Source organism: Tachypleus tridentatus, chromosome 10, assembly GCF_004210375.1.
Source record: "Tachypleus tridentatus isolate NWPU-2018 chromosome 10, ASM421037v1, whole genome shotgun sequence".
Lineage (NCBI taxonomy): Eukaryota > Metazoa > Arthropoda > Merostomata > Xiphosura > Limulidae > Tachypleus > Tachypleus tridentatus.
In genome coordinates, this window is record NC_134834.1 from 77,669,526 (window position 1) to 77,684,151 (window position 14,626).

Genomic DNA, 14,626 nt, shown 5'->3' on the forward strand with positions numbered 1-14,626 from the left:
GACTACATTATTTTTCTTTAGTGTAAGGAGGTTTGTCAACTTTCATGGATCCTTTCATGAAGGAGATGGACCTGAGCAGACACCAGAAGCCAGAGCCCAAAGGAAGTGGATCCTGGACCTACTGGAAGGAGTTGTGGGAACAGAGATGGGAGTAGATGTTAACTCATAAACTCTTTTAAAAATGGAGAGCAAAAGACTCTTCATGTGGTTGAAGAACAACTCTGTCAGACAGGGAGAGATCTGTCTGCACTCTCACTGTAACAATGGAACAGAGTGCAGCAGCATATGTCTGAAATGGAGTGGGTAGGAGATATTGTTCATCATCTTTAAATGTTGCACTTCTTTCTCTTTCACCCACTGAGGGCAAGAATGAAAATAAGAAGGGTGGAAACTATTAGAATTAACACAATGAGATTTGATTCGCACTTGTAGGCATCATGTTTTTTTGCCTCCACAACAAGTACATGTTAAAGATCCAGAACAAGATTCCTTTGAATGACTGAACCACTGGCCCTGGAAACATTGGAGAGAGTGGGGAATATGTGGCCATACCACACAGTTCAGATAGCCTGTTTTGATGATGGCAGGTAAACATGGCAATGTAAACATCAAAATAAGAATATTTGTAGGCAGCATTATTCCATCCTTATCAGTGGAGATACATTACACCACAGAAACACCTTGTCTGGAGAAATCAGTGAGAATCTCCGAGTCAGAAATGTTCTTTAAATCTCTCTCAACAATAATTTCTCTTGAGGAATTCAAAGTTGTACAGACAGTAGTTTCAGTGGTTATATCCCCAAAGATCTTTGAGTTCAGGAGTAGTTTGATGTGTTGTGATGTTCATGTTTCTGCCAAAATTACTCCAGACTATAACTTCCCTACTGATTTCAGGGGAGAGAGCAAACCCTTCTAATCTCTTTTGAATTGAAAATGGAGACATCTGTCTTAAGGATTTCTTAGATAATGAATGCAAAATGAGAAATCATGGTATAGAATCCAGTTTTGATGGTGACTGTGCAACAGTTATCCATACAGGGTCATTTTCCAATTATCTGTTTTTTTTTTTTTTTTTCACTTATTGGGATATCCATAGCAAACAGATTTCATTGTCTGCTCTGAATGTTCACAACACCCATTGAGAATGTCTAAAACTGGTGCTTTGTTGACTACCTCAAGTGGACCAGTCAGTTGACCCTGGGGTGAGAGCTACCCCAAAGCAACCCATTTACAGAAATTTGAGGAAAAAGTGGTGCATTGGGGTTTGAACCCTCAACCATCAGGATCCTCTTTCTCCCTTTACAGTTCACCATGCATGGCAAACACATCCCAGAGGAGGTTAAACTGAAAGTACAGAACCTTCTCTGGGAGTTCCCCTCACAACATACAGGAATCCATCATGAGGAGTAGTATAGGTGATGTGGTATGATTTGTGGAGGGTAGTAACATGATCAGAACACATTACTGCAGTGGTACAAAGATGAAGAGCTATAATATTCTGGTGTGCTGTTGAAAAATTTTAGCAAATTAAGGTTGAGATAGCTTTGATTGAGAGATGTATACCTATTGGAAATGCATTTTCAGCATTAAAAATGTTAACTTTTGAAGTAAAGAACTTAAGGGTTAGATAACATAAATCTTCAAACCATGACATGTATTATAATATTAATTCAGATAAATTGATAATAAAGGTATTTTTCATTACATTTTTAAGTTGACAAGTTAACTTGCACATATAAAGGGTTAATAATGAACAGTTTATCAGGGAAATTCTTCTAAAGCTACTGTCAGTTTTCCTGAGTAGTTCATAAGTCTTCAGTTTTATTTTGTGTTTATAGATGTTCCCTTTGGCTCTTGTTTGTGGTAATACCTTTGTCTTGAAGCCTTCAGAGCGAGACCCTGGAGCTTCAATGATACTCATGGAACTTTTAAAAGAAACTGGTGTCCCAGATGGTGTAGTAAATGTAATCCATGGACAACATGAAGGTTAGAAGTTGAACATAAATTATTCAGCTAATATTGTGTGATTTTGTAAAATTCTCAGCATTGTTAAGATTTTGGGTTTTAGAGACAACAATGTGCAAGAATTAACTAAGCATCAGATGATCATTCAAGACTGAACATACTTTTGAAAGACTTGCTTAAATATTAATTACTATACTTGTCAAAGGCTTAGCTTTAAAGTCACTATGTATCAAATAAATAAAACATTCAACCAGTATGTGTTTTTAGCTACAGCACAGTGGCTTATAGAACGGCTCTGATTATTCATAAGTACAAATGTTTAACTTGATCTCCATTGTCTCTTGATTAATTTTAGTTTTGATTACAGTTCTGGACTCAGGAGGTCAAATCTTTTCATTTATTTGACAATGTCCAAGGTCTTGTAGATTAATTACTCTAATTCTGTCTAAAACAATTTCAGTGGAGATCCTGATGAGTATTAAAATTATATTTGGCATACGTGCACCCCATGGTTGGTATTGCTGGTGCTCAAAAATATAGCTGATAAAAAGGTCTCTCAAATGAATTTACTCTAATCCTTCCTAAATAATTTCAATTGTCATAGCTGTTGAGGATTCCTTCTACTTATGTAAATAAATAATGAAATACATTAGATTGAGATTTTACGTTAAATATTACAAATATACTATTTCTTAAGTATAAATTTTATAACCCCAAATTAATTTCATTTGCTTGTGCTCATTAATAGAAATTTTTCAATTGTTTTTTTTTTCTACTTGTATGCACACAACAAAGGATTTTGCTCATATATGAATTTGATAATATAGTTTATTAGAGAAAAATACATGTCATCATTATTTTGATGGTTTTAAATAAACAAATATATATTAAAGGCAACTAAATAAATTCTGTAATTGCAAGCTCATGTCACTTTTTTTTAAATCCTATTACATTATACATGCTAGTAAGAAGAACAAATACTGTTCACAGTGCCTCAGGCAATAAAACATATCATCTGAATATATATTTATCATTAATGACCAGTCTCACAAATCACACACCAAATGAGACTACAGTTGGCATGATAATGATTTACATAAGATCTTCTGTAAAACTTTTGATTTTGGTGAATACAAGAATTAATGTCCTTAGGTCATTCTCTGACTTATTATGTATTTGTTTTCTGTTAGTACTATGGAAGATCAAATAAGTCCCAGTAATGAGTTCTAACATTATGAGAAATCTTAATACTGAGTTACAACAGTTGTTTTTATATGAATTTACCTAGAGTAATGATAAAAGAAATAAAAGCTCTGTGTTTGTGTTTTTTTTCAATAACCAACAAATGTATTCTCTCTCACTAGCTGTGACATTTATCTGTGAACATCCGGATATTAAAGCAATTTCTTTTGTTGGATCTGATCAAGCAGTAAGAATATTTTCTTTTGAATGGATATAATTATTCAAATGGATTTGCTGTGTACATTAATAACCTTAATTTGACAAGTGTCCCATAAGTTATTGTATTTATTTATTTACTTATTTTATTTGGCATAATGTATGTTACTTTGCATTTTTCATAACTGGAGATAGTGTTTCATCCTTTGTATGGTGCATTTATCTAATAGATTTTTATATTGAGCATAAGGTTTCACTAGTATTGTCTTATAACAAACATAAGACCAAAAGTTGAATTTTCTCAGTATATATTAAAACCAATATTAAGAATTATACATTTAGATTTTTTTTAAAAGTGATATAACCTCTTTTTGGAATTTCTCTGGTTGTTGCTGGTTGATTTTTTGCAGTCATAATTTTATGTAACATATAGTATGCACTCTTTTAGGGGAAGTACATTTATGAAAGAGGGTCAAAGAATGGTAAACGTGTTCAGAGTAACATGGTATGTATAAGTTTCTCTATATTAGAAAACTGTCAATTATTTTATTAGCTTGAAAACAACTTTATCACAGAGATGTACAAGCATAAGGGCACAAAAAATGTATGTTAAAGATTTCAGAATGACAATGATTTTGTCATGAATAATTTATAGAAACAAGAACAAATATAATTAAAGTAACAAATACATAAAACTAAATATCAATAATAATCACATTAGAACAATTTTAAGTAACATGAAGGTTTTGTAAGTGTTGAAAGAGGGAAGGAATTTTTTAATTAGCATTTATTTTTGTCTGTAGGTAACAAAAAATAGAATCTGTGACATTCTAAAATATTTACACTTGCTTTGTGCACTTCTGTTCATATTTTGTGATAACTTCAGTTCTAAATCCAGTGCTATACAAGCTGTCTTCCCCAGTAATTAAATTATTAATTCACAATAAATGTAAGACACCAAATTCTAGTTTAAGCCTCAAGTTCAAAATTTAAATAAGATACTGAATATTCTTTTTTGTGAAAAGGGTGTTTGTTTATAAATACAGTGCAGTAGATAAGCTGAATTTTTATGTAAGCTGTAAAATTATGTAGGGGATTCCCATACCAAAATTAATGCAAATGAGAATACAGGGATGATACAGCTATACGTAGATCATCCTCATGTGACTTTTAATATTAAAATTTGATGTTGCACTATAAATTGCACAAGTACAAAATGGTTACAAGATGGATCTTTTCAGCTAGCCTTATAGCAAGAGTCTGTAATAACCTGTAGTAATCAGACATTTCAACTTGTACACAAGTCCTAGGTTCTTAGTTCACTACAATAATACCTATTCTGACATGACAGTGATATTACAATAGACAAACTGCATAACAAGTCAGGAATTTATAACCTTACTGCAGTAATGTTGAAGTCAAGTCTGCATTTTTCGGTGTAACATTAAGTTTAAATATTGAAAGTCACGTGGGGATAATCTGTATATAGCTGTATCATTCTTATATTTTTGTTTGCATTATTTTTGGCAATACCATTTTTACATTATTTTACTTTTGCAAAATACTTTTCCCTTGACTGAAAGTTAATATAATCTGTTAATGTGTGTAATAAAATTTAATACTACATGTATTGAATTTTCATACTCCACTCCACACATGATATAGTCGTTGGCTGTCTAAGTACACTGATTTTCTAGTGTACAAAACATTGAATGCTTTAAACATTAGTCATCTAATGCTCATCTGTTATTGGCTGGAAATTTGTTTTACCCTTTAATTAATCTTTTTAAAGGAGTGCCAGATTTATGTAAAAAGCCAACTTCAATGAATAATGATAACATTGTTTCCAGTACAATTATTTTTTTTTAATTACTACTAGCTATTACAACTAAATGATGGCATTGTGCACTGTCAAGAAACTAGAAGAGTGGATGTAGGCTTAAACTGACATAAGTTATAAAACAGTTGTATAGTTATCTCAACTGAAATATGAAAAAGATAAAATCTGATGGGTTGGTCATTTCTGCTTCAGTATATTAGCAATGATTTCTTACTTTGTTTTAGGCTTATTTGGTGCAGAAGCAAATGTGTGTGGCAATAATCTTTTAAAGTAAAACTGTCATTGCTGATTTTGTAGTATGCATATTTATTTTACGCCTATTGAGTACCTTAATGTGCTCGACATATACTAACATATTAGTCATTTTATTTCATTAATCGGCTTATGGCGTATGCACAACAGTTAAATAATTTTTAACTCCTTGTATTACTTTCATCCTATTGCTTAATAAGCTAAGGCTTTGAAAAGGCCTATTTGCAGAAATATAAAATAAGTTTAATGGGTTATTATTCTTTAATTAACATGGCCACCAAATAACTTGTAGACTAAAAAAAAATTAACTTGTTTAAGGACGTTAATTATTGACCAACGTAGAATATAAACATAATCTTCAAAAGTTTAAAGTATTTGAATACAAGATAATTGTTTCCTAAAAGAAGTACATATTTATAAATAAATATCAGTTTTTACAATATAGTTTCAAACCAAGATGCTTTATCTGTAAAGAGTTATAATTTGTAAAACTACTTTACAAATCTTTACAAAGATTTGGAATTTGTAAAACTACTGTTACATAACTTATATTGAGACTAATTTTTTACAACTAACTTATTTATCGAAATGTCAAGTATATTATCATTGTTTTAGCAATTCTACTTTGATTATTTTTTGCTCTATAATTGCTAGTATGTTTTAGATTTAAAATGAATCACCTGTATAGTTGTCTGACTAGTTTTGCAGTTTTATGTGTCTGCAACTTCTAAAAAATACAAACACATGGAACAGTCTTTATTATGTGAAGACCCCATGTTAACACGTACAACTTTTCACTTGTTTTGTACCAGAATATCTGAATATGTGTGCTGACAGGATGTGATAGGTGTACATAATTTTTTCATTTTTATTCTTGAAGTCTGGTGTTAGAAACAGAAGAAATTAAAAAGTTAATGAATGTTAAGAATGAATCTTCCATTGAGTGGGAAAAGATGAATAACAATAAGGGAGATTTCAGCAACTTTAAGGGGTAAAATAGGATTAAATGTGTCACTATAACATTAACATGATTCTGTAGCTTTAATACTTGTTTAATTCTTTAAAAAATGGTATAAGTAAAGTTTGCTTGCATATCTCAAAAATATCAAAAATTGTTTGAAATTTTGGAAAAGTATATTCTTTGTGATTTCATATTAGCCCTTAAGCCCTAAAATTAAACTACTTATAACAGTGTTATCAACATTCACTTTGAAAAATTCCTAAAATTTGATATTTATTTACTAAGTAAAAAAAAAAAAAATTAATTGCTGTTACATTTGAAACTAATGTGAAATATTTAAATTGTCATGATTGATTTTTATTGCAGTACATGACTTGTTTGTTTTCACTCTGCTTCAGGGTGCCAAGAACCATGGTGTAATTATGCCCGATGCAAATAAAGAACATACACTAAACCAGGTATGTAGAGATCAGTTTCTTAATATAGGATTATGGCTGAAATCACACAAGTAAAATATAGATTATTAGACTGATATAATTTATGTAGCCATTGTGTATTGGTGACTTTGGTGTTGAAAGCTTAGACTAATCTACAGGTATATTCTTTGAAACTATTAAGATACACGTATAATGTGAAACATAACCGGAGAATTATAACTTTATTTTATTTTTATGTTTGTTTCTTATCAGGCTTAAAGTAATGATTAAGAAATAAAAACATTTATTTTTCCCATACATGGAAGTAGTAAATACAGGAGTAATTCAAAGTAATTTATGTATTTGTAACTGCTAATTAGTGAAGTACAAGACATGGTTAAAAGATGGCACTTATAGTGTAAAAGACAGCCTGTTAAATTATTTGTATTGATGTGTATTACAATACAATACAGTGATTATCAAGCTTGGTATTGTATGGTGTTAAGGCATGGTACCACTGTTACCAAATATTACTGTTTGTGCATAATTGTGATATAAGTGTTATTGACTGCTGTAATCTGTGTTCTGTTATAATATTTCACTGTTTTAATAGCTTGGTATATTCCTGCTGTATTAGAATTTTCCATTGTTATTTGCTGTCAAAGCTTGTTTCACTGTTTTATTCATTATCAGGTTTAGTGTTGTACAGATACAGAACAGCATTTATAAGTTGTTGACTGCCAGTATCCATAGTGTACTATGCTATTATATGCTTCCAATTGTCAGTATTTAACAGTAAGATATAACACTGCAGTTACTGGCTGTCAGTGCTAATGTTGTTGTAAGTTTTGATGCTGTAATTTCAGATACTACATTAAAATGTCGTGTTACTGATACCTCACTTTATACTCTGCTTGATATAAACACTTCTTTTATATACACTGAGAGACATTAAAAATTCAACAATGTATGTACAGTTAAACAATTTTGATATGCTAGGTTGAACACAAGTTTTGTATAAAACAACTCATTTTATTAGTTGTTGCATCTTTAATGCTGCTTAGTACATGTGTGTGTGTGTGTGTGTGTATTTGAGATGTTTTTTTTCAAATACTTTTGTACAAAAAAAGCCTCTGTGAAATTTGTTTTCATAGCTTGTTGGAGCTGCTTTTGGGGCAGCAGGACAGAGATGTATGGCCCTTTCCACTGCTGTGTTTGTTGGAGAAGCTAAAGAGTGGCTTTCTGACTTAGTGGAAAAGGCAAAGTCTCTTAAAGTTAATGCAGGTATTCTGTTTATTTACTTTGGAATTTGTCGTACACTACAGTTTCAATAATTTTAAAGAAAAGTAACGGTTGGTACCAGCTTTATTATTAAAAGTAAATATGGAACCCAATCTATTATTCTGGTTGCTGAATTATCCAGTTTCAGGAATCCCACTCTTCATCAGTAAATTTGGGTAAAGGCAAAATGGGAGAAAAACAAGGCTAGGTTTCCTGTATCATTCTTCAAGTCTTGTACAAATAATACAAGTTCATGTTGAGAAATGCAGAACTTAAAATGCCATACATATAGTTTGATATTTTATGGTTGGAGATTCACCTTTAACCAAGTATATCATCAGGTATATACTTTTCATGTTTTAGCAGTAGAAGCAACCTTACTAAAGTGATAAAATTTTTTTTTTCTGTTCTCTAGCACTTGATCCTCTTGTCTGTAACAATCAGTATCCCACTAAATGCTTTGAACCAGAAGGGAATGTTTCATAATACTTCCTACAACATCCTGTTGAACATTTTCTCAGCCTTTATCTATCTCATAAAGCCTAATTTTCAAATCCAGATTTAAAAAAAAAAAAATCTTAAACAAAAAAATAAGTTTATTTTTGTGTAATTTCTGTTTTATGCTAAATACTTAAGATAGTTTTTCTCTGTAAAACAATTTTATATTAAACATGGTAGTTTATTTAACATATTTTTTGCAGGAATAGCAGTTTTGTTTTCTTTTTTGTTTTATTTAATTATACTTTACCAAATTTTTATAGGTTAAATAGTTTGTTTAATTCATAGCCATTTGTTATAAAATGTAAGGTTACTCTTTTTGATTGTATATCTAATAATTATAGTACTATATTGAATATAACTATCATTCAATTTGATGTATTTTTATTGTTATTCATTTATTATCAATTGTTTTGTATTGTGAACCTAAAATTTGGATTTAGTACAAACCTAGATTTCCTGAACTGTTCAAACTTCATGAGATATTATTAGATTGTTAAAAATATCAATAACAACAAGGATATTTAACTGATGAAACAATGAATTCAAAGATGTAAGAAGAATATATTTGATTAGCTATACTAATGGAAAGGTTGAATTTTGGTTTCATTCTAAGTACATGACATATTCTGATTGGAAGTTATTGCTATCTATATACACATTCTAGTGTTTATTTGTTCAAGTAGTTAAAACAATACTTAAGCAGTTAAAAGATAAACCCAAGTTTTTGTAATACTAATTAATATTATCTTCCAATAAAAAAAATTACCAACTTAGATTAAAATAAATTAAAACTCAACCCAGTAATGAGTATATACTGCCCTTATTTTCTTATTTATAAAAATTTAAAATGCATTGTTACACAAGTTGGGTACCCTCACTATTAAGTTGTCTGCAGACTTACAATGCTAAAATCTGGGTTTCAATACCCATGGTGGGCAGAGCACAGATAGCCCATTGTGTAGCTTCATGCTTAATTCAAAACAACAACACTGTTAAGTGTTTTTGGTTATTGTAAGAATAGTTTAAATAACTGGGGTGATAACCCCTTTAGACATTATTAAGTCAAATGCTAAGAATTCATTTACAGGTGTTTTATAAAGTGTCTTTAATAAAGATTTTTAAGAATGGAAATGAAGTGGGGGAATAAAAATTGGAGACTAGAAGATTAAATGTAACTTGTCTTTAATGCTCTATTGAATTTATAACTAGTGCTTATAAGGTATGTACAGTGCTGCAATAAAACATGACTTTCTTTATTTTGGAAGTAATAATTATAAATTTATGGTAATGTTTTGTGTAAGAACAATATGAGGGATTCAGAAACATATTTGTAGGTCATATGCCTGATGCCGATCTTGGACCAGTCATTTCTCCTCAGGCAAAAAGACGTATTTGTGACCTTGTCCAAAGTGGTGTAGATGAAGGAGCAAAGCTGTTATTAGATGGAAGAGATATTATTGTTCCAGGTTATGAAAAGGGAAATTTTGTTGGGCCCACTGTTCTGTCTGATGTTAAGGTTTGTATTAGTTCTTAAAGAACTGTCATTTAGTGGTACATAGGATCTGTCAGTAATGCAAGGGTACAATGAAAAAATTATACAGTTCAATTGGCAAGCTTATATAATGAATTGTCTCAATATTTTTTTATAGGTATACATTTCAGTTGCAAATTATTATTATGGAAGAAAAGGGTCCCAAAAATGACATTATTTAGGTCTTTTGTTGATTAAGTACAAGTTACACCCTTTTGTCATACAATGGTACAATGCTTTGTCATGTGTAGTAGGGAAATACTTTTTATATACTATTAAGAAATATTTAAACATTATTCAAATATTCTTCTCAAATAAGGAATAATTATGAATCCCAACAGTTTATCATAAGTTGTACTTTGTGCATATATATAAATTCAGGGTTAGTATACCTAACTATCATCTGTCATATGTTTATAGATAATGTTTCAGATAACCATAACTTGATATCTTCAAGATTTTAATTTAGTTTTGGAATCAACAACTCATAGGATAAATAAAAGATGGGTCGCTTAAATGTTTTTGCATAAATAATAAAGCATTCCCTGAGAGAGAAGAAACTACTACACATTAGTGCATTGTGATAAATTGTTACTTTATTAGTCAAGGTAAACTTAATTTATTTCCTGTTTGGCCTTTGTTATTAATTCAAAAAATATATGTGGACTCCTAAACCTATCACTGTTTTTTATTTTGAAAAAAAACTGCATACATGAAAAGCCATATTCCAAAATTAAACATTTTAGTTTCTACAAATTTAACTTTATAAAAAATTTTTTTTCATTCTATAACTCATATTTTTGAAATATTTTTATGAAATTTTGAACATAACTTGCGGATCACCTTGTGAACTCAGGTTGAGAAACACTATTATATATGAACAGGTAACTAACATTGTACTTCCCGAAGTTCTTAAACTAATGTCAGATAGAATAGAAGAATACTGCAAGTACTAAACTGCACTTTTATATATTATAATTATTTGTTTATTTCAAATATTGTACAATTAACAATGATACTTGTTAAATAAAAGTTATATTTATTGTTCTTTTTTACTTTTTCTCCCTCAGCCACATATGAAGTGTTACAGTGAGGAAATATTTGGACCTGTTTTAATCACCATGTGTGTTGATACTATGGAAGATGCTCTAGATGTGATCAACTCTAATCCTTATGGAAATGGAACAGCAATTTTCACCACAAATGGAGCCACAGCAAGAAAGTTTACACATGATATTGATGTTGGTCAAGTATGTTTCAACTGTTTATATGCATCTACCTGTTTTTAATCATAAGCAGATCTAAAAGTCTGTGTAATGTCAATACTCTTAAACAAGTTGCCACCATATGTTTAGATTTGTTTCTGAAAATAACAATGATTATTTAGTTCTTTAAAACCATAATTATAGAAAGTTCATTAAAACCTGTTGTGCTTTATAGAGGATATCCCAATGAATAAATAGAATTGTCTGATGTAAATGTCATATGTAGTATATTGAAATAAGTACAAGGTGCAAATGTTGTATGATTGTCTTAAATTGTAATACACTTTTTATAAAGACGTTAGCCTAGCATGTTTTAAAACTATGTGAGCACTGTATGTACTGTTTAAAACTTGTATATTGCAGGGTGTTTTGATAGTGCTTAATGTTATATAAGTTGTAAATATTCAGTAGAATTTATTTATTTAAAGATAGAACTCTACTTCTATTGAATATTTACAATTTATATAACATTAAGTACTATCAATCCTTTATTTATATATAGTGAAACTTTTTTACTCAACTCCAAATTTGAGATTCTTGTATTTTTGCTAGGTCGGAGTAAATGTCCCAATCCCAGTGCCCCTTCCCATGTTTTCTTTTACTGGCTCCAGAGGGTCTTTCCTTGGTGATTCCAATTTTTATGGGAAATCAGTAAGTAATAATTTTTGTATATATAAAAGTTGTTTTTGGTATTGTTATGTCTAGAAACACCACTGAGTCAATAAATATTTGAATTTTTTCATTATGTAATATTTTATGATGAATTTTGTTCATCTTCTTATTTAAAATGCATCAGTTAAAACTTTGTTTTTGTTTTAATTTTGTGCAAAGCTGTTTAAGGACTATCCATGCCTAATTTTAAAATGATAGACTAGAGAGAAGCCAACTAGTAAACATGACTCATGAATTTTTTTTTCAGTGAATAGTAGGATTGTCTAACACAATATATTGCCCCCACAGTGAAAAGGCAAATATTTTAAGTAATAGGGTTTAATTTATAATCTATAGGTTGCAAGGTTAGTCAGTGCCCCAGGGGCTTAGATGATGGGGAAGGGTTGAACAAGCCACTCCAACATTCAAGTCATTTATCACTTGGTAGCTTACTATTGTAAGGAATTTTTGCTCCACACAGTTTTTGTTCTCTTTAATTTTGAATAATTTTATTTAATATGTTTTACTAGCAGTAAGGGAGATCATTAAAGTTATTTATACAGAAGAATGGGTCTACTTTTTTACTCAATAGTACTAGCTATGACCGTGAAGTACCCTATCTGCCATGCCTGTTAAATGTGTACGGATGAATAAAATTATTTTTTCAGAGTAAGTAAAGGTTTGTTAATATTGAGGAATATTTAAAACAAACATATTTGCACCAACACTGTAATTTTTTTTTTACTTAGAAGGACACTGTGGCAGTGCAACGTAATTCATTGAAAACAAAATGTGGAGAAAGATGTGAAATAGACTTTTTTTTTCATTGGACGGTTTTGAGTTTATTGTTAAAAGATTTGTTGCTTTTAGAAAACTTTGATTAGAGTGAGTTTCCATCTTGTGAAACATTAAAAGTAATTTTTATCAACAGTTATTTCAGTGCAGTTCACCTTGTCTTTAATTTAAAAATTCTGCAAAGGGTTTTCTAAGTTTAAAATACAAGATTGTTGGTACCTGCCCTTGAAAAATATCTTAAACAATGTGTCATAATGGATTATTTCTAGGGCTTAAATTTCTACACCCAAGTGAAAACCGTAACTCAGCTATGGCGAGATCAAGATGTTTCTGAAGGACGAGCAGCTACAACTATGCCAGTAATGAAGTAAATGAAGATGAAAAACATCATACTATATTGATTAGTGAGGAGAGAGAACTGTGACAGTTGGAGTATCTTGGTGTTAAGGATAGAATCTAAGTTGATTGTTCATTTACTTTTCATTACACCATTGGGTATTTTATAGGATAAAAAAACGTGAAGTGTATTTTTTTACTAGTTATTCAACATATATGAAAGCTGGGAAATATTTCTAATGTGTGAAAACTGAATACTCTTCAGTAAATTGTTGAAGGTGTCTTGTTTTAGGTTATATTCTTTCAATTTTCGTAGAACTAAAATATTGGGAAATGGTAATTTTTTTTTTTATTATTATTATTATTATTATTGAAGTACAAACATTGTTTTCTTTTTATTTTGGTTCAAACTTGAAAAATGTATTAAAGAAATAGATCATTCAGGTAAATATAAAAGTACTCCATACTCTTACTGTCAAGAATTTTTGTAATGTTTGTACCAAGATTCAATAAAAGCACACACATTTGCTCAATATGTAATGTAATATATATGTAAAAGTAATACACAATAAAATAATTTGAATTTCTCAAAACAGACACAAGACTTCACAATACTCATATTTGTTTAGCTTAAGAAGAAAAGTGAATTATAAACATTTTTAAAAATTCAATAAAACCAAGCTTTCAACCTCTCGTTAATGAGATTCACCATTCCTCACACTGTCATGGGTAAAGCAATGATACCAGTTGTTATTATTCTAAACATAGTTTGATGCAAACTGGAGTATATTGTGAGATGCTTCTTTAGAAGTGTAATACCCATAATGATGCTTTATATGTGTATATATACAATATTTACATTATATTTTTATCATTGGATTATAAATGAAGATGAAGTTGAATCAAGGTCATTAAAAATAAAATAAACTTCAACAAATCCAGTGTAAATGGACTGGTTTTTTAAAGAGACACTGTTGTTTTGGTAGTGGTTATAAGTTGCTCAAAATGAAAACATTATTAGTTGTAAGTCCTATTACAAATTTCTATTGGAATGTTTTATGCATTATTGAGAACAAAGATAAATGGACACTGACTCCAACTGTTTAATGTTTTACCACCAAGATCCTATGATGTTAGTTTTGGGCTTACAGTGCAGTTCATTCTACACACATTTTAATTGTCAATTATGAACAAAATTTCTATACATTACTTAAGATTAAACATTAATTATTCTTAATATTAATACTGAAACTCGCTAATTTTAAAACTAGGGGAACATGTCAATCAAGAAAATTTCTTAATTATTTTTTATCATAAATTACTATCAGAAAGGTTTGGTTAATTTATTCATGTTTTAATGTTTTGAACTTTGGATACCAGCCAAGCATTTCTTGAAGCTTGTAGTCGAGTTTTCACTATTTTTCTCCAGTTTTA

General features: G+C 29.9%; 1 protein-coding gene across 2 annotated transcripts in view; it reads left to right on the top strand.

Moving 5' to 3' along the window:
• The window catches only part of LOC143229640 (putative methylmalonate-semialdehyde/malonate-semialdehyde dehydrogenase [acylating], mitochondrial), a 32,151-nt gene extending 18,426 nt beyond the window's left edge, over positions 1 to 13,725 (top strand). For both annotated transcript variants that reach the window (XM_076462246.1, XM_076462247.1), the window contains exons 7-15: positions 1,839 to 1,986; positions 3,330 to 3,394; positions 3,812 to 3,868; positions 6,815 to 6,874; positions 7,987 to 8,116; positions 9,949 to 10,130; positions 11,216 to 11,395; positions 11,963 to 12,061; positions 13,126 to 13,725. In XM_076462246.1, coding sequence (XP_076318361.1) covers positions 1,839 to 1,986; positions 3,330 to 3,394; positions 3,812 to 3,868; positions 6,815 to 6,874; positions 7,987 to 8,116; positions 9,949 to 10,130; positions 11,216 to 11,395; positions 11,963 to 12,061; positions 13,126 to 13,227 — 1,023 coding nt within the window. In that variant the 3' untranslated portion in view covers positions 13,228 to 13,725. The remainder of the gene's footprint in view (positions 1 to 1,838; positions 1,987 to 3,329; positions 3,395 to 3,811; positions 3,869 to 6,814; positions 6,875 to 7,986; positions 8,117 to 9,948; positions 10,131 to 11,215; positions 11,396 to 11,962; positions 12,062 to 13,125) is intronic.
• The last annotated feature ends 901 nt before the right edge of the window (positions 13,726 to 14,626 follow it).